Source organism: Arvicola amphibius, chromosome 5 (assembly GCF_903992535.2).
Source record: "Arvicola amphibius chromosome 5, mArvAmp1.2, whole genome shotgun sequence".
NCBI lineage: Eukaryota > Metazoa > Chordata > Mammalia > Rodentia > Cricetidae > Arvicola > Arvicola amphibius.
The window spans coordinates 36,195,781-36,216,563 of record NC_052051.1 but is presented as its reverse complement, the minus strand read 5'-3'; the positions used below and the strand labels follow the sequence as shown (position 1 = coordinate 36,216,563).

General features: G+C 40.0%; 1 protein-coding gene across 4 annotated transcripts in view; it reads left to right on the top strand.

Moving 5' to 3' along the window:
- Positions 1-19,908, top strand: part of Ndufaf5 (NADH:ubiquinone oxidoreductase complex assembly factor 5) — a 32,534-nt gene extending 12,626 nt beyond the window's left edge. Inside the window, exons 5-11 of one of the 4 annotated variants that reach the window (XM_038330715.1) lie at positions 1,585-1,688; positions 3,719-3,758; positions 4,981-5,091; positions 9,250-9,310; positions 19,178-19,261; positions 19,597-19,679; positions 19,800-19,908. In XM_038330715.1, the coding sequence (XP_038186643.1) occupies positions 1,585-1,688; positions 3,719-3,758; positions 4,981-5,091; positions 9,250-9,310; positions 19,178-19,261; positions 19,597-19,679; positions 19,800-19,889 (573 nt within the window). In that variant the 3' untranslated portion in view covers positions 19,890-19,908. Of the gene's footprint in view, positions 1-1,584; positions 1,689-3,718; positions 3,759-4,893; positions 5,092-9,249; positions 9,311-15,774; positions 16,676-19,177; positions 19,262-19,596; positions 19,680-19,799 lie in introns of those variants that run through there. The other 3 variants (XM_038330714.1, XM_038330718.1, XM_038330716.1) reach the window with 3 other exon arrangements.
- Positions 19,909-20,783: the final 875 nt, after the last annotated feature.

Here is a 20,783-nt window from a genome sequence, read left to right as displayed (position 1 = left end):
AGATAAATTCTTGGTAAAATTCATTTGTTCATTTTTTTTTCATGTTCATTATATGTCTTCAGATTGTCCCTAGAAAGATAAATGAGGATTTTCCATGAAAGTGCTTTTTTTTTCTTCTTTTCTTTGGCAACCCTGGTCCAACCCCTTTTGTTTTTATTACTCAAACAAATAAAATTTAAAATTGCCTTTTTAATTTTTTCTGTCTTTGATTACTAGTTCAGTAAAATAACTGGATAGGTAGCTTGATTATTGGATTTCAGCTATTTATCAGTCAGTCAGTGTCTTTCTGTCTATCTTTGTCTCTTTGTCTCTCTCTCTGTGGGCATGGGTGTGTTTCTTTTTCAAAATTTATTTTTAGTTTGTATTCATGAGTGTTTTGCCTGGTTGTATGTATGTGCATGATGTGCATTCCTGTTGCTTGTGAAAACAAGAAGGGGGCATCAGGTGCCATGAAACTGGAGTTACAGATGGTTGTGAGCCTCTTTGGGTGCTGGAAATTCAACCTGGGTCCTCTGCAAAGAACACAAACTGCCTGGCTATCTGCCTGCCCTCCCGCCCGCCCTCCCTCCTTCCCTCTTTCCTTCCTTCCCTCCCTCCCTCTTTCCTTCCTTCCCTCCTTCCTTTTTTTCTTTCTTTCTTTCTCTTTTTGTTTTTTTTAAGACAGGGTTTCTTTGTGTGTAACAGCTCTGGCTGTCCTGGAACAGCTGTGTAGACTAGACTAGCCTTGAACTCACAGAGGTCTTCCTGCCTCTGCCACCAAGTACTGGGATTAAAGGTGTGCAACACCACACCTGACACTCATTGGTATTCCTTGACTTTGAATTTTTTAAAAAATATTTATTTATTTATTTATTTATTTATTTATTATACAATATTCAGTCTGTGTGTGTGCCTGCAGGCCAGAAGAGGGAACCAGACCTCATTACAGATGGTTGTGAGCCACCATGTGGTTGCTGGGAATTGAACTCATAACCTTTGGAAGAGCAGGCAATGTTCTTAACCACTGAGCCATCTCTCCAGCCCCCGACTTTGAATTTTTAAAATAACTTTTTGACGTGCCTTTCCTCTGACCTTCATTGACTTGAGCTTATACATGTATTTTTTTTTCTAGGCCATTTGTAAAAGTTTATTTTAGAGATGTTAACTCTTCATAATTTATAATATATACCCACTTTCACATTGTTTATTGCTTTTTGAAGCTTTTAAAAATTAGTTTGTCATAAAACATCAATATTTTCATCTACAGTTTCTAACATTTTAGTCATGTTTATATAGGTTTTAAAAAAAAATCTTAAGAGTATAAAGGGTCACCCAGATTTACATCTAGTACTTTGTGGCTTCATTTGTTGCACTGAAATGTTCAGTTGTTGAGATTTGTTTTAGTGTGAATGGATGTATTTCTTACATTTTTAGGAGCAGCTAGGTGTTACTTAATTCTTGAGTGCCTTTTGTGTCCACATTTTGTGCTGTGTTTGTTTTTTGGTGGACACTACTGAGTGAATATAACATTAACAGTATTTAACATGATTGTCTTAGTAATTGAAACTCGATTTAAATATGTTGAACTTGTTTTTTTACCATTAGAAAAATTCCTCAGAAACAGATATACCTACTGTGAATATTTTAGCTGATGAAGAGTTCCTTCCCTTTCAAGAAAACACATTTGACCTGGTGGTTAGCAGCTTAAGGTTAGTAATCCATTTGAACTTTCAAAAAGTATTTTAAAGAGGCTGGAGAGATACCTTGTTTGGTAAAGTGCTTGCTGCATAAGCATGAAGACATAAGTTTGAGTTACAAAACCCACATAAAGGCAGGCATGGTGGCACATACTTGTAGTTCCAGCTCTGGAGAGGCGGCGACAGGCAGGTCCCTGGGGCTCCATGGCCAGCAGCAGCTCAGTCTTACTTGATGAGTTCCAGACCAGTGAGAGACTCTATTTAAACAACAGTGTGGTGAGAACCTGAGAAGCAAGCATGAAGTTAGCCTCTGACCTCCATGGCGCACATGTGCAGGCATGTACACATGTGTATATGCACACACATGTATGTATGTGTGTGTCATAAACAGGTCTAACTTATATTGTAATATTTACTTTTAGGATAGCAGTGGATAATAGATTAATATAACTCCCTACCCCCACCCCACCTGGAATTAAACCCAAGGCCTTGGGTTAAAGAAAAGCACTCTGTTACTGAGCTATATAATCTTCACCGTGATAGAATAAATTCTTTTTAGTTACAAACTGGTTATCTTTGTTTGTAAACTCTAAGAGTCTTCTGTTTAACAATTAAGGATTCAGGACATCCTAGTGAAAATATGATGTGGTGTCTTAAATTTATTTTTATTACCAAGTTTCTACATACAACTTGCTAACACTTTTTCTGTCACACGTGAGAGAATAAACATGAGATTTAAAAAGTTTCTTATCTATAAGTTTAGAACACTTTGCTTTGATTTCCATCGTCTTAAAAGGTGATGAATGTACTATCTACCTTTTAAAACAGGAAAAATCCAGACACTGGCTGCTCCAGCTGCTGGCAAGGGTGTGGAGCAACAGGAACTCTGGTGGGAATGCACAATGATAGAGACACTTGGAAAGACTGATGATTTCCTGAAACTTGAACATACTTTGTTAAGTTCCAGCATTTATACTCCTTGGTATTTACCTAAAGAAATGAAACATATACATACAAAATCATTAACATGAATAATATATTGTTCTTTTAAAAAGTTTTAGATTTATTTTATTCTATGCATGTGAGTATTTTAACTGCGTGTATGTATGTGCACTACATGCATGTCGGGTACTTGTGGAAGCCAGAAGTGGATGTAGAGTCTTCTGGAACTGAAGTTACAGATAGTTGTGAGCTACTGTTTGGGTGTTAAATACTGAACTCGGTCTTCTGCAATATTAACAAGTACTTTTCACCACTGCAGCTATGTTATTAATTGCTAAAACTTGGAAGCAACTAAGATGTTCTCTTAGTTAGGATTACTGTTGCTGTGATGAAAAACCTTGACCAAAGCAACTTAAGAAGGAAAGGGTTTATTTCACTCACAGTTCTTGTAAAGTTCATCATCAAATCCGTGAGAGCAGGCACTCAAGCAGAGCAGGAACCTGGAGGCAGAGCTGATGCAGGGTCTATGGAGGAGTGCTGCTTCCTGCCTTGCCTCCCCTGCCTTGCTCAGCCTGCTCTCTTACAGAAATCAGAACCACCTGCCCAGAGGTGGTACCACCCACAATGTGCTGGACACTCTCCCACTGATCACTAATTAAGAAAATGCCCTACAGACTTGCCTACAGCCCAGTCTTACTTCCTACAGCCATTTTCTTAATTGGTTTTTTCCACTCAGATGATTTTAGCTTGTGTCAAGTTAATGTAAAACTATCCAGCACAGATGTCCTTCAGTACTAAGTGGTTGAATTGTACATCTTGACAATGTAATTATTTAGCACTAAAAAGAAATAAGTTGTCAAAACATGAAAAGAATGCAGGAAACTTAAAGACATGTTACCAAATGAAAAAGCTGTGTATGCTGGTTCCAATGTATGACATTCTGGAAAGGACAAAAGTATGGAGACAGTTAAAAAGGTCAGAGTTGTGGAAGTGTAGAAAACAATTTAATTTCAGATTTCAAAGTTCAATTCCTTTTTGTGGTTTCAGCCTAGTGATAATTATATTAATTAAGGCTAAGCAACTATGTGTTTCTGTTTTAGTTTGCACTGGGTGAATGACCTTCCTAGAGCACTTGAACAGGTGAGAGAAAACTTGTGTTGACTCAGTTCTGTGTTAGCTTATTATCACAGATTGACAAATGTTGTTGTTTTCACGTTCAAAAGTCTGACAGAGAGTGGCATGAAACCAAGTGTTTATAATGTTCTGTGGCCTAGGTATCCTCGGTACTCTCTTTGACCCACAAATATATACATTAGGTGGCATTCCTTGAGAACTTTAAGAATAGTCAGTTGTAGAGATGTTTATATTTATAAAAGATTTAATTAATTACTGTGTAAAATAATATTGGTATCACAAGGCATGTTCTTTTGTTTGAGACAGGGTTTCTCCATGTAGCCCTGAGTATCCCAGATCTCACTTTGTAGACCAGACCTGCCTCAAGCTCAGAGATCTGCCTGCCTTGGCCTCCTGAGTGCTAGGATTAAAGGTGTGCACCACCACTGCCTGGCTACAGAGCATATTCTATCTTAAAATTTCTTCTCTTCCTTTATTGCCTGTGAACTTTTTCTGCATAGGAACTTGTTTATGTTTGTGTCTCTCCTTTGTATTACTCTCAGGAAGTGTTAGATCAATGCCTGTAGATTGGTGTTTGTCAGTGAACAGAGGGTAGTGGGTAGATGATGGTGTGGTCAAGTCAAGTGGAGTGTTCCTAGAGAACAGTTAGAAGGAAGCATACAGGGCTGTGTGAGAACTGGATCCACTAGGCTGAAAGTCATGAGCTGCCACTTGTACTGCGTTTCTTTAGTCAGAATAAACCACAAGTCCAGCCCAGATTAAAGGATTGGGAAATAAATAACATCCATTGGTGGGACATCTTACAGAATTGCTTTTCAGAGGGCATGAACAGGAAGAATTATAATTTTTGTGAGCTGTCATTCTTTAAATGTTTTTTCTTGTAGTATTCTGTTACTGTAAAAAGCAAGCTGTATCTATAAAATTTGAAAACATAAGGCATCTTATAGATACTAGTATCGTTAGTGAGTATTGTCTGTCTTTGTCATTACAACACTACTACACACCATACATCAGTGAGTCTGGGTTTCTTGTCTGATGTTATTTACTTTCTGATTTATTTGGCAAAATAAGGTTGGTAGTCATAAGTACTAATTTGGATGCTGTCTGTAAAATTTGAATAGTTTTGTTATATTTATTACAGATTCATTATGTCTTAAAACCAGATGGGGTGTTTGTTGGCGCAATGTTTGGCGGTGACACGCTCTATGAACTTCGGTGTTCATTACAGTTAGCAGAAACAGAACGGGAAGGAGGGTTTTCCCCACACATTTCTCCCTTCACTGCTGTCAATGACCTAGGACATCTGCTTGGGAGAGCTGGTTTCAATACCCTGACTGTGGTGAGTATCTGGAGAACCTAGTAACCCACTAATCAATTGTATTGTTGGGGCAGTTCTCCTTGTTTTACCTTTTCTTGGGGAGGGGGTGTCCTTACTGTCTTTAGTGTGCATAAACACAGCCTGACTGAAATGTCAGGAATAGAAACTCTGTAGTATTAGATTTCAGGATAAGTAGCTCCAAAGAAATGTACCACAGTTTATGAAGAGACTTTTCTTTAAATAATACCTATTTATCTTGTGAGGGAGGAAGGTGTGGCATGGTCAGAGGACAGCTTTCGGGAGTCAGTTCTACTGTGGGCTTCAGGACTGAACTCAGTGCTTTACCTGCTGAGTCATGTTGCCAATCCCTTTGAGAGAGACTTTTTAAAAATACTACTCCATTAGAATCTTCAAATCCAAGTTAGATGTAATATGGGATGAGACCACTACAAATGTGATACTGGGTATCCATTATAGGGGCATCTGTGGTACTGTCCCCACCACCAGCTCTTAATTCAAGCATACACAAATGCCTACATTCTCCTAAGTCTAGGCTTAGTTGAGTTAGAACATGCTTTATTTCCATCAGTGTTGCATGATTAATAAAAACTCAGAGAGAGAAATTGGGGTTCAACTTGAAGATCTAAAAACCAAAGCAGCCAGCCACTGGCTCTTACCTCCACCTCAGTCTGAAGTGGCAATCCTGCTTCCAGGAAACCTCAGAATGAGACTGACTGAGAGCTGTCTCCTCTCGTTTTATAATCCTTTCTAGAACTGGGATTAAAGTCATGCAACACCCGGTTTCTGTGGCAAACTAGTGTGGCTACTGGGATGAAAGGTGTATGTTGCCATTACCTGGTCTGTAAGGCTGACCAGTGGGGCTGTTTCACACTCTCATCTTCAGGCAAGCTTTACTTATTAAGATACAATTGAAATGCCACTGTAGTCAGGGTGGAGAGTTTTACAGAGAGGATCCATAAGCAGGAAGTATAGAAGAAACACAGATTCTACATAGACTGATGTGATAGCGCACTGGATATAACTTAATTTATTTTGGGGAGGTGTTTCTGAGAGTAGGTGTGTTACACCCCTAAGTTGATAAGGAAGTCACTGTGACTTTGAACTGAACTTTCTGCCTCCACCCCAGTGTACTTGGATCACAGGCATACACACCTGGCTTCTGTGACTGTACTATCTCTGTACCACTTAAGGGAATTTAGGAGATGTACTTTAGTTTCTCAGCATTTCTTAAAAATATATAAATGATTTTTCCCTCGGGAGGCCCCTGATATTAAGTGGTCAGAGGGCATGAGGTGCCCTGATTGTTGGTATGAAATATTTACTACTGCCGGGCGGTGGTGGCGCACGCCTTTAATCCCAGCACTCGGGAGGCAGAGGCCGGCAGATCTCTGAGTTCAAGGCCAGCCTGGTCTACAAGAGCTAGTTCCAGGACAGGCTCTAGAAACTACAGGGAAACCCTGTCTCGAAAAAAACAAACAAACAAACAAACAAAAAAAACCTACTACTTTCTCTCTCCATTCCTCCTACTCCTAGAACTTCTAAGGGTAAATTCCTGGAAGATAGGCATCTCCTTTCCACCTCTCCGGTCACAGTTGCTCTCCAGGACTCATTCTCTCTTGAGATGAGTTGAATAGATATTCTATGATTCCCAAATCCTTCTGACATAGAAACATAACTAAATGTGATTGGAGGTGACTGAGATTTCTTGTTGAAGAAAGCCTCCAGTTGCATAACTAGAGATGATAAACTATTTGAGTTAACTTATTGTAAATGCATTTCATAAGATCATCCATTTTATACATCGTACCCACCTGCGTAGTGATAGAACGCAAGAGGGATGAACACGCAGAAACCCTAATCTAAAATAAATAAATAAATAAATGAATGAATAAATAAATGCCTTCAGAGGGGAAAGGGAATAAAAACAGGCTGGGAGAGGAGGCAAGGCTTTGTCGAGCGGAAAGCAACCCTGATATGTCTGGTTGATGTCTATAAATTTTTAAATTGTCTTAAGTCAATAAAAAGTGGTTTTGAGATGTTGAACATCTGAAAATTGGAAAGCATAGCTTCATGTTGAAGAACCAACATTAACTGATATAAGAAGTTATACATTGAGAGGCTATTATATTTTCAAGATTTTTAAAAATTATAGTAGTAATTCACAAGTAATTCTTATAAATTTAAAACTACAGATAACTGAAAAATGTGTCATTTGACTTTAATCCTTCAAATCTTAGCTCTCTTCTGAGAACAACATTTCTCAAAATTTTTAAACTTTGGTTTTCAGAATTTCAGACTTTTGTTTAATCCCAGCACTTGGGAGGCAGAGGCTGATGGATCTCTGAGTTCAAGGCTAGCCTGGTCTACAGAGTAAGTTCCTGGACAGCCAGAGCTACACAGGGAAACCCTGTAAAGAAAAAAAAAAAAGGAAGAAAATCTTAACTTATTAGAACTCATTCTTTTCGTTGTTGTTATCTTTTTTTAACAATTTATTTTCATTTTATGTGCATTGGTGTTTTCCCTGCATGTATATCTGTGAGGATGTTGGGTCCCCTCGAACTGGAGTTACAGAGCCACCATGTGGGGTGCAGGGAATTAAATTCGGGTTCTCTGAAAGAGCAGTCAGTGCTCCTAACTGCTGAGCCATCTCTCCAATCCCAGAATTTACTCTTTTAAGACTAAAGATAGTATACACTACTTGTTAATATAAACTCTGCATTTTTATAAAAAAGAACTACATTGGACTGAGGATATAGCCCAGTGAAGAGTTCTTACCTAGATTCTGTCTCTACCACCACTAGACAGTAAGAATAAAGATGAAGTAAATGCTTCTTTAGCCAGCTGTGGTGGTGTGTGTAATCCCAGCACTTAGCACGCAAAGGTAAAGAGGTCATGAGGCGACTAGGTTGACGAACTGTGTTTCCGGAGTACAGTGTCACACTTGACGGTTTTCTAAATTGCCTTCGTGTGCACTTAGTAAAAGAGGGTTAGGTTCCCATGTCTGCTCATTGGTAGAACCCTTCACCTAGCTGGTATGAGGCTCTGAGTGTAATTCCCAGTACTGTTATAAAAAATGATCTCTCTCTCTCTCTCTCTCTCTCTCTCTCTGTCACACACACACACATGCACACACGCACACACACACAGACCCATGCATATTTAAAATACTAGGAAGGAATAATGAAATGTATATATAGCGAGACAAGATAGAACAAATTTTGAAGTATAAATAAGTCTCCTCTGATATCTGCTACTTCATCCTTCTACCCGACAGGAACTTGAAGTAATACACTCATACAGAAAGAGAATAAATGCATGGATGCTTATTACTAAGCTAACATTTTCCACTTTTTAAATGTTTTTAAAACTTTTCCCACTCTTTTGCAATCCATTTCCAAGCCCCAGGGAATAGTATTGGCCACAGTGGGTCAGGTCTTCCCCTATCAAGATAGCCCCACAGGCAAACCTAATACAGACAATCCCTCACTGATGCTCTCTTCCCACACAGTTCTCCATTGTGACACGGTGACACATTTTTTTCTTTTCAGTTTAATATCTAATGTGTCCTTTATCTGAACACAGTATGTTAAATGGATGTTTGGAGTTGGGAGATTGAATAGGAGCTTGCTCTGTCCATTCCATGCCTAGTTTGGTCTTGTAGTACCAAGAATGGCATACCCTTTTGGGGGAATATTTTACAAAAAACAAGAAGAAGCCACACATGGTGGCAAAGGCCTTTAATCTCCCTAGAGGCAGAGGTAGGCAGATCATTGAGTTTGAGGCCAGCATGGTCTACATAGTGAGTTCCAGAACAGTCTAGGCTACATCATAAGACCCTGTCTCAAAAAAATAGATAAAAGCGACCATCACAATATAAAGTAGAGTGACTTCATTTTGCCTTCGGAGAAGAAACTGGCACAGTTGTTAGAGTTTTGGTAATATAACATTGCAAAGAATATTCAAAACAAGACAATTCTTGGTGGATATAGAGCTCAGTGGTGGACATTTACTTTGTACTCGTGAGGCTCTGGTAAGGGACATTTCCTGCCTACCTTGAGAGATGGTCTGGGAAATAGTTATAACTCCTTTCCAAAGCTTGATTTTTGTTTGTTTGTTTCTGATAGTCACGTGAATATTATGTTTTTCTTTTAAAAATAGGATACTGATGAAATTCAAGTTAACTATCCTGGAATGTTTGAATTGATGGAAGACTTAAAAGGTAAGGAAGGCATTTGTAGACTCCATTTGACACTGTGCTCTAGGCATTTGGAATCCATTCCTGTAGAGAAAGCACACTATGGTCTAAAAGGGAGGAAGCAGACAGCAGGCATGTCACAAAGAAGGGTTAAATTAGAGTTGTGGTCAGTGCTGTGAAACCGAGGCTTGCAGCACTGCGGCTGCTTCTGGAATAGCATAGGAGGAGTTTGCTGAAGGGTACACTTGTGATAAAATACTTTAGTGACTTCCATTAGCGGAAGTTCGTATCTCAGGTCTAAGTGTGCACACATGCATATCTACACACACACATTTAAACACATTTCACCTTAGATAGTTTAATGAGTTTGAGATTGAGGGTTTAGTTAGAATAAATCCTGATCTGTGAGATTAAAGAAATTTTGAGAAGCTGGCATTTGAGCCATGTTCTAAAGAGATAAAGATGAGTTAACTGGATGAAAAGGTGAGAGAAGCGTGTCTCAGGCACAAAGAATAGCGTATCCAGAAGACTTTTGCAAGAGAACGTAGCTGGAACTGGATAAACAGCATTCAGCAGAGGGCAGTGAGATGCAGTGTTCAGTGATGAGATTGTTGGCAGCGGGGATCAGGTCCTGCACAAAACCTTACAGTCCCCGAATTACTTACTTTTGTCTTTGTGACCGAATACCTGACAGAGGCAACTTAAGGGAGAAGTCTGTGTTGACTCAGGGTATGCAATCTGTCATAGCAGGAAGGCTGTGTTCTGGGAGAAAGAGGCAGCTGAAATGCCACAGCAGGAGGCCACAAGTGACATAGAACCAGCCACTAGTCCTCAAGGCTTAGCTTCCAGTTGCTCTCTTTCCTCAGCTAGGTCTTCCCTCTTCCACAGTTTTCTAGAATGGTGCCACCAGCTGGGAACTGAGATTTCAACAAAGGCTTTTTGGCAGTGGTGGTAGTTGTGGGGTTCCATGTTTAAACAATAACACACCCTCTTAACATTGTTTTCCCTTCTATGGGTTTGATCTCCAGTACCCAAAATAAATTGACAATTTGACTTCCCAAATTCTTGAAATTTGGGGTGGGTTTGGTTTTGTGAGACTTGTCTCATGGTTTGGCCCCAGGCTGGCCTTGAACACAGGGCTGTGCTGTTTCAGTTTGGTTTACAGGCATGGGCTACCCAAATTAATGTGCTGTAATGCATTTTTTCTTACATATATGTTTGCTGTCTTCTCAGAATTAGGGAAGGCCCTTACCATTAGTTCAGATCCAGAGCTTTAGCTTGGCTTTGAAAGTTGCATAAATGTAGCTGTACCAGGCTTGTCACTTAGACCTTCAAAAGTCTCTATAATTGCTTTTTTCACGGTTCATTTGTAGCATCCTGGTATATATCACACCTGCAAAGTGGTCCAAATGTCAATAGAGAGCTCTTGATTAGTCTCTCCTTGTGGTCATGCCCATGTTGAGGCTAAATTCCTTAGTCTGCTTCATCTGACAAAGGTCCTCAAGGGTTTGGTTTTTCTTTCTCACTTTTTTATCCCCAACCTGATGCAGTGGCCTTTGTGAAATAAGTATTTGCTGAATGCAGTCTTACAAATTTTGGTTACCTGTGTGTCTTTGCTGATCATCCTCTTACCCCTGTAGTAATTTGAGTATCCCACACCACTGCAGATCTTCATTAAATAGTTAATTAAAAAAACAAAGATTGTTCTTATCAAACATTTTAATTGGGAGGAAGTTAAAATATCATTAATATTTTAAATTTTTTAAAAATGTATTTATTTTATATGTATGTGTATTTTGTCTGCATGTGTGTATGTGTGCCATATGTGTGCCTGGTCCAGAGGAGGCCAGGAGAGGATGTTGGATCCCCTGAATTTAAGCTTATGAATGCGGTTCCTGGGATCAAACCCTGGTCCTCTGCTAACACAACAAGTATTCCAAACCACTAAACATTTCTCCGGTCCAAGATTTGTATATTTAAGAGTAAATTAGCAAAAGAAGCTTTCTGCAATAAAGTTTGCTAAGGGATAGTAGTGTTTTGGATTTGGGTAAGTGTATTTTAGATATTTAGGAGGGAAATTGACAGTTTTAGGTAGATCAAATGTGGCCTTTGTGAAGAGTAGATGCAGTCTTACAAATGTGGACTATCTGTGTTTCTTTGCTGATGAGCCTCTCACCCGCTGGAGTAACTTGAGTCTCCCCTATCACTGCAGCAGAACCGATTAGGGGATGGGGAGGCAGATGTGAGTGTGTGTGTGTGTGTGTGTGTGTGTGCGCGCGCGCGAGCGTGTGTGTATATGTATGTATATGTAAGAGAATAGTCCTAGTAGACATAGATGTTTGTGTTTGATAGCAGGAAGTTCCCAGCTAATGAAGCTGTTTTCCTTGTTACAAAGGAAGTAATACAATATAGAGGTACAATGCTTGAGAATTATGCTGAAACACTGGGAAATAATCATTGAAGAGAAAGGAGAACTGACTAGGGAAAAGTTAGAGTTGGAAGGGTCCATTTAAAGTCAATCAGACTTACCAGTGTGGTTTGGCTACATACAGAAAGGTAGTTGGGTCAGTTTGGGGTGGGGTTTTGCTATTTAAATGGCAGAAATCCAAAAGTGAAAGATAACTCCATAAATATAATTGAAATAGTGGCCTGGAAGAATAGGAAGTAGAAGGAAAAAGTAAGTTGGGAAGTTAGGTGAAAGTTGCTGTAGCTAAGCATCTCAGAGTAGTCAGAAAATTGTTTGGCTGAAGTACGTAATCATGCTAAAAGAGTAGGATGGTGAAGTCAGAAAATGAGGTGCCAGGTGAATGATGGAAGCTAAAGCAATTACAAGTGGCAACTCCTTCTGGGGCATAGCTCACAGATGAGGCAGAGAGAATGGAATTTGATGGACACTACCTTTGAAAACCCATCCTCTTAGAATGGTGGCATGAGCAGAGGCACACGGGAAAACTGAGCCAAGTGCCAAAACTTGCAAAGGAGGGGACTGATAATCTTCCAGCAGACAGGAGCAGGAGAAGGTTATGGCTCAGTGGACAAGCCTCTACAGGGTGAGGGTTTACACAGGTGGAGGAAGTAATGGCTGGGAAGACACTGAGGAGCAACAGCGACACAGACCCCACCTCCCAACTTAAGAAGGATGTGACTTATAACAGTAAATAGACACCTTCTATCGGGAGATTTCCAACTGTTCTTTGTGAACTACTTGATCATGCTCTCTCCCTCGCTCTCTCTCACATACACATACTTTCTTTTTCTGTCTCTGTTTCTCTCTCTCTCCTACACACACACATCATGTTTAATTAGTAGCACAGACAGTTTTGATTGCTGGTGGAGTTAAAGTTGCGGTTTGTGAGATAGAATTATGCTTACCTAAAGAAGCCTTCATGTTCTGAAAATTGTAATATGTTTTGAAATAATGAAATTATAAAATTGCTTTCCTGTTCTTTTATATATAGATTTATGGTTTTTGCAAACATTGTTGCACTTGCTTATTTCAGTAGCCCTCTTGTGTGCTAAGTGATAAATATTAGGGCTAAAGAGAACACTTGAATCTAAGTGACAGAATTAGGTGCCAAACTCTTCTCTCCTGCCCTGGCTTCTAACTGACCCCTGTTGCTTGTTGTAGTTGTTTATTAGTGATAAGCGTCTGGCATGTTTGATTCCATGACTTTCCCGTTTGTCACAAGGGCCATTTCACATGCTTAGCACATTTCTGAGTGTGTAGTTACACTGCCATATTAACACAGGGAGATACACATAGCCAAAAACTTACCATTATGGTCCCTTTTCATTATGAAATATAGGGTTGGTAGGCTTTAGATGTATACTCAAGATGATAAAGATATTAAATGACAGCAACCATTTTTGAACACTTCTCGAAGTACTAAACACACTGATAGAATCATGGAGCCCTTTTATCTAAAAGCTTGAGACATGGTAATGAACTTATTTCTCATTTAGGCTCCAATGATAATTCTTCAAATGGAGTGTTTATTTTGTGCTGGTCTATAATAAATGCAGTGTTCATGATTCATTTCAAGAAAGAAAATAGAAAGAGACAAGAAATTAGACCTATCAGTTGGGAAAGGTTACTGCCCACTGATTTAAAAATACAGTAATTACTCTGCAGTTCTCTGAAGCTTTTTCTTCCCATGTGTGGGTGCTGCCCTGCCCCATGTGGCTGTGTGTTTCTAAGGATCGAAAATTGTTAGCCTTGCACATATAAAGAAAATGCTATATCTCCAGCCTCTGATGTTTTTGAGATGGTCTGGTTATATATCTCAGGCTAACCTTGATCATAGACTGACCCCAGACTCCCTGTCTGCTTGTCTCTACCTCCTGAGTGCTGGAGTTATAACTATGTACCATTGTCTCTGGCTTAGATTTTTTAAAAATATATTTTATTTATTTATTTATTATGTATATAATATCCTGTCTGCGTGTATTCCTGCAGGCCAGAAGAGGGCACCAGATCTCATTACAGATGGTTGTGAGCCACCATGTGGTTGCTGGGAATTGAACTCAGGACCTTTGGAAGAACAGGCAATGCTCTTAACCACTGAGCCATCTCTCCAGCCCTGGCTTATTTTTTTAATACATTGATTTATAGGTGAACATATCAAGGCATAAGTACTTTATCTGTAGTCATGCTAAACCTAGAATTAGTTGCTTGAATCTACATACTATATACTAAATACAGATATATCTTTAAAACAGTGAAGTTAGTCTTTTTGTCCTGTTAAGTGCCATAACCTTAATGCTATAGCTACTTGTACATATTTTTATTATTTGAGGTTTTCATACAATATATTTTTATCATATTCACTCTCCCCAAACTCTTTTTAAGATCCACCCACCTTTCCTTGCCTCCCAGTTTTGTGTCCCTGTTCTCCCTGCTTACCCCTCCCCCCACCCCCCATATAGGCCAGTTTGTGCTACTTGGATCTGTGGCCTTCTGCTATATTGTGGTTAGTTTATCAGTGGCTGCATTCTTAGAAAAAAACTGAGCCTTTCTCTCCCAGCAGCTAACAATGGCTAATAGCTCTTCAGATAGAGGTGGAGCAGTGTATCCAGCTCCACCCTCCGTGCCAGAACTTGATTTGGCTTGGGCATGCCAGGTCTGGTACATGCTGCCACTCGAGTTTATGATTTCAGAGGCTTAATTCATTATCATCATGTCAGGGAATTTGGTGGTAGGCAGGCAGGCATGAAGCTGAGAGTTTACCTCCTGATCCACTGGCAGGCAGGCAGGGAAAGACACACCTCCTCCAACAAAGCCCACACCTACTCCAACAAGGCCATACCTCCGAATCCTTCCTTAACTGTTCCACTAACGGGGAACCAAACATTCAGATACAGCTATGGGGATCATTCTCATTCAAGGGCTATTCTCTTCAAATCACCATGCATGGTCTTCAGGCAGGTCACTGTTTGCATTTTTAACCACCTTCTAGACCAAGCTTTAAAACCTTTCTGGTCCCTCAGAAGGGTGCCTCAGCCCCTTTCCAGTTGGTGATGCCTGTTCCATGGGGGTCTTAAGTTGTCTTACATTTTGAGGATGTGTTCCTCACACTTACCCTTTCCATTGATACACTATCTCTACTGTGAGGCCTTCTACGAATGTCACATGTCTCTGATGTTTTATCTGTCGGTGGATTAAGAAGAGTTATATGTGTAAACTTGCCATTTGAGAAACTAGACAAAAATGTTAACTGCTGGATTTTATATTTATTGAGCAGTTGCTGTGTGCCAACTCCTCAGCCAGTGGGAGAGATACATCGTTTCTGATCTCAAGTTGCTAATATTTTAGATAAAGAACTTCCAAGATAGACAGACAAACCTGTAAAAGGAGAGAAGCAGAAGGGATTTGGCCTTAAATTTGCTTATGATGTCAGGGAGTCTTTTGTAGAAAAGCCTGAACCTAAGTTGGCCAGGAGGATGAAGTGTAGGGAAAATTTGGAGGGGTGACACAGAGAACGGTGTGTATAAAGCATGGGTGGGGAGATGTAAAAGCCATGTGTATCCTAAGCTTGTGTTGGGGCAACTACGGTAATAATATTGCTTAAGTGTGTAGAAGAAGCAGGTTTGTCTTGAGACTTTCCCGCAGAGGTGAGTCAGATTTGGGAATAGTAGAAGCACACTGTTTGCATGCTTATAAGGCATGGCTTATAGGAGGGTATAGCATGATCAGTCTGTCCTGATACACGAGGAACCAAGACACAGACAGGTAAGGAACCTGTAATTGTAGTTAATGGAGGCAGACAACTTCATTCATTCATAGCCTGAAATCACAGCTATTTACTCTGTAGGAAAAGGCCAAGGGCGATGGGACTTGCATGAGTTGGGTGCTTGCAAGGGGTGCTGCTGTGCTGACTGGAAGGTGGTTATCTCCCCAGTTGGCTTTTGTATTCTACATCTGTGTTGTGGTTGTCTTTTGAATAGTTGAGGCGTGTCTCATTTTAGCTGCCATTATTATTAATTCACAGAAAAAAGTCCAGAATATTGACCTAATTTTACAAACAAGTTGCATTACCAACTGATGAATACATGAGAAATTTTCAAGGCTTTCATAGTGGTTTTAAGGTAAGTTCAGTTTTTTTAAGGCAATATTCATCATTGCTCCAGTAATAACATATTAAAGTTTATTTTTAATAAGCAGTTGAACTTAACCTTAAAAACACTGTGAGAAACCTCAACCTTTTGGCCAAGATCAAATGTGAAAACACTGAGAGTCTTAAACAGTTCCCTGCCGTCTGGTCTTATCACAAGCTCAGGTCGAGTCTGCGGTTGTAGATGACTTTCTAGGTGGTCGACAGTCAAGCTTCCCCACAGTGTAGTATAAGATACTCCATTTTAAAGATGAAAAACTGGTTTTACTAAAGGTAGAACCATTCTTGTCCTAGGTTAAAGTTGTGCTCCTAGGGTTCAGGTTCTCTTCAGTACTTCACAAGGAAGGTGAGGGTGTGTTCAGTGAGACAGTGTGCATCCAAGGAAGAGTGGACTCCTGAGGCAGTGGAGTTGCTGCTGATGCTGTGGAGTGTGCTTTTGAATCTTCTATAACTGAGCTGGGTCAGACCCACAGAGGTGGCATGTGCCTAATGATTTTATTTAGAATATGCAAACAGTGATTGTTTGGAAAGCATTTTAGAACATCTAGTAGTCTCTTCTGTGCTGTATGTGTATTTACTGCATGTGATGTGTAAGGAAGCCAGGGCCATGGAAAGCTGAACAGAAGCTAAGGTAACTGTGTCCCTCATAGGTAATGACCCCTAGTTTACTTTTGGTCATTGTGTGATTGATATTCACTATGTGGAAGAATATTTTTACAATGAATATAGAGTGGGTCTAAAATATTTTTTTAAGATTTCTTTCTTCCTTCTTTCCTTCCTTTCTTCCTTCCCTCCTTCCTTTCTTCGTGTGTGTGTGTGTGTGTGTGTGTGTGTGTGTGTGTCTGAGCATATGCCACATGTGTAGATGCCCATAGAGGCCAGAAAAAGACAGTGGATCCTTCAAAACTGGAGTTACTGGACATTATGAGCCTCTAATGTGAGGTGTTGGGAATTGATTGAACTCAGTTCCTCTGGAAGAGGAGTATATGCTTTTAACCACTGAGCCACCTCTCCAGCCCCCAGTGTTTTTTGTTTTGGTTGAACGTTGTTTGTTTGTGTACTTGAAAAGGGGTCTCACACAGCTGAGGATGACCCTCTAATCATGGTCCTCCTACCTCTGTACCCTAAGTGCTGGGATTGTAAACGTGTGTTTACAGTTTACACCCAGTCACATTTTTCATTAACTTTCTAGTTTGTAGCTATTAATAATCTTTATGAATTGGGCCATTAAACTCATAAACACAGGACATTATATTAGTACAATCAATTTCATTACTTATTGAAGCAGTGGCCTCAGAAGCCAGAAGAAGCTGTCAGATCTGTGGAGCTGGGGTTCTAGGTTGTTGTGTGCTGTCTGATGTGTGTTGGAAGCCAAACTCAGGCCCTCAGCAAAAGCAGTGTGTGCACTTAACTGAACCATCTCTCCAGTCCCCTTGTTGACTGCTTTTAAAAGTTCATTGAAATAAAATTTGAAATTATATTTATTACTAAAACTTTATTTAAATAAAAATTTAAAATCAGTTATTTTTAACTCTTGAAGAAAATGAGTCATTTCTTGATTAGTGAAAGTAGTAATAGGCACTGCTCAAGTTTTTTGATTTGTTTTTGTTTTTTGTTTTGTTTTTTTTTTTTTTTTGAGATAGGGTTTCTCTGTGAAGCCCTGAACTGTCCTAGAACTAGCTATGTAGATCAGGCTGGCCTCAGAGATCTGCCTGACTCTGCCTCTGGAGTGCTGGGATTAAAGGCATGTGCCACCACTGCCCGACATGTAATAAATTTTGGTATTAATAATTATAACATTTTAAAGTTTCTTTAGTTACTTTGTAGAATGATCTTAAACATGGCCTTTCCAAATAACTTTTAATTTATATGTATACATGAAGAACCAGGTGGTGGTAGCACTTGCCTCTAATCCCTGCACTCAGGAGGCAGAGGCAGGCAGGTGCAGGTGGATTTCTGTGAGTTCCACAACAGCTAGGGCTGTTACACAGAGAAACTGTGCATCGAAAAACCAATAGGTAAATAAACAAACAAACGAATGAATGTATACGTAAAGAAAGATATATAGCATTAATTTGATATTATATTAATTTGTTTTTATTTTTTGTGGTACTGGGAAATGAACGCAGGACTCTGTGTATGTGTGTGATATGCTTATGTGTGCATATGAGTGTGTGTGCAGCCTCCATATGTGTACACAGAGGTCTTTGTCAGTATCCTCTGTTGCTCTCTCTCTCTCTCTCTCTCTCTCTCTCTCTCAACCTGGAGCTCACTAATTTTTAGGATGAGCTGCCTTAAGGATTCCCTTGTCTCCCTTTCCAGCACTATGATCACAGGCAGGCGAAACCATACCTAGCTTTTTCCTTTTTTCTTTTTTTTTTCTCTTTTTTTTTCAAGACAGGATTTCTCTGTGCAGGCCTGGCTGCCCTGGAACTCTGTAGAACAGGCTGGCCTAAAACTCACAGAGAGCTTCCTGCCTCTGCCCTTGCCCCTGCCCTCTGCCTTCTGTCTCTGCCTCAAGCTGGGTTAAAGGCATGTGCCACCACTGCCTGGCACAACTGGCTTTTTATGTTAGATGCTGGAGATCATAGTTATACAGCAAGCACGTTACCCATTAACTCATATCCCCAGCCTCTTGAACACATGTTAGGCAACCACTGTACCACCTAGCTATCTCTCTAGCTCTACAATAATAATTGTGTAAAAATGGCTTCTTACTGTCAACTTAGGGGAACAGTTTGAAATTTTAAAATAAGGGAAGAGGTCTGAAGATTAATTTTAAAATGCTAAGATAGTGCCTCTGTAAGGAATGCACATGATTTTTAAATTAAGTGATAGTAAAATATCACAAAATTGGAAAATATGGCGTTGGTCTTGTCTAATGAGTCCTACAGCCCTTTTCCAAGTTTTGAGCTTGTAATTATATATGCTGCTTAGGAGGAGGGCATTGTCACAGCATCACAAGAAGCGGTGTAAGATGTGGTTTTCTCTGAAAGGCACTTGTCAATGCTTGTGACCCATCTGGAGTCTAGAGCTGTCTTACAATAGACGGTGGCTGCTGTGGGAAGAAGCATCCTGGGACTTCCCTCCTGAGAGTTTCTTACCCGACTTAATAATGAAGAGGCGTCAGGCAGGTTTGCTGCAGTCAGAAAGCAGGCTGGCTATCATCTGAAGGCGATGAGACTGATGATAGGTACGCTGTTGGATTAGATGGATCCTGTCTTCATCCTGAGCTGCCAGGGTATTTGCAGTATTTTCTCAAACTGTAGTCTATTTTTAGGTATGGGTGAGAGCAACTGTTCTTGGAACAGAAAAGCCCTGCTGCACCGAGACACGATGCTGGCAGCTGCGGCGGTTTACAGAGGTGAGCTGCCCACCCTTTCTACCTGCGCTCATGGAGGGGTTTGTGCTGTGTGCTGTTGGCTCCACAGTGCTGTTTCCTTCTTGTAAGATATTGTCAGACTTTGTGGGTTTTGTTCTCTCTAAACGCAGATCCTAGCTCGGTATCTATTTCCAAACAGCTCTTGTTTCCAAAGTGTCAGCTTCTCTGTGTTAAGACTTCTTCTGTAAGGCATTCATTCTCAGCCCTGCAGTTATCTTAGTGCCCGTTTCTCTTTAAAATACATGATTTTATTTTATTGAGCAGATACTACTTCTCACCTGATTGTTTCCAGAATTTAACCATGTGTGTCTTTTTAGAAATGTACAGAAATGAAGATGGCTCCATACCTGCCACTTACCAAATCTACCACATGATAGGGTGGAAATACCATGACTCTCAGGTAACACTATTCCGGTCTATCTTTTCCTAGAGGGTTTATGTTTCTCTTTGTTTTCTGTTGTTGACTGGAGTTACTCTGGGCCTATCTATATCTAATATCTTTCATTTTTATTGTTTTCAGGCAAGGCCAGCTGAAAGAGGCTCTGCAACTGTGTCATTTGGAGAACTAGCAAAACTAAATGATGTCATGTCACAGGGGAAAAAAGAATAAATAATTTATTCAATTATAATGAATTTTAGAATTTTCATCAGAAATGAGTAACTTTCACATCAAAATTATTGCAGTTTGAAGCAAGACGCAATGTATTAAGCTATTTCATAGCAACCTAATACTGATCCATACTTAGTAACTATTCCAGGTTCTCATTGTTTCTATTTATGTGAGGATGTTGTTACCTAGTGTTTTAGGCATCTTTGCAGATTCAGTCTGAAAGCAAAGGAAATGTTTTCCTGTGGTGGAGGGGAGGGGATGGTTTGAGGTAAAACTAGAAATATGTGCATTTGATGGGAAAACATTACTCATACTGGCATTCTGTACCTTTCTGCCTTCTGGCCTTTTGTTATCTCTGTGGGCAGATCACAGCTCTGAAGGTGAGAGGAGGGCAGATTGCCAGGTTCTTGAGCGTTCTTGGGCAGTGCAATGAGAGCACTTCTCACAGTGACTGCCGCAGACACTGCAGCCAGAATGATTTACACTGCTTTTGTTTATTTGATTTTGGAGACTGGTCTTACTGTGTAACCTTAGCTGGGCTGGAACTCACTATGTAGACTAGGCTGAACTCAAACTGCCTTTAGTGTTCAGATTATAGGCATGCTCTACTACATGTAGGTGTTTGTCACACGTTTGTCTTGTCTAGATGGCCAGAGGATTCTGTACATTCTACAAAGCTACTATATGATTATGGATTTTGAAAGAGCTTCTCTTTACCAGATCCACCTCCTTTCCCTGAGTATGTTATTTTTGTTGCTGTTAGTTTTGATGTTTTTTTTTAAGGTTTTAAAGTTTTATGTGTATGTGTATTTTGCCTGCATGTTTGTACCATGTGTATGCTTGGTACCTTCAGATACCAGAAGAGGGCGTTGGATCCCCTGGAACGATGTTAAG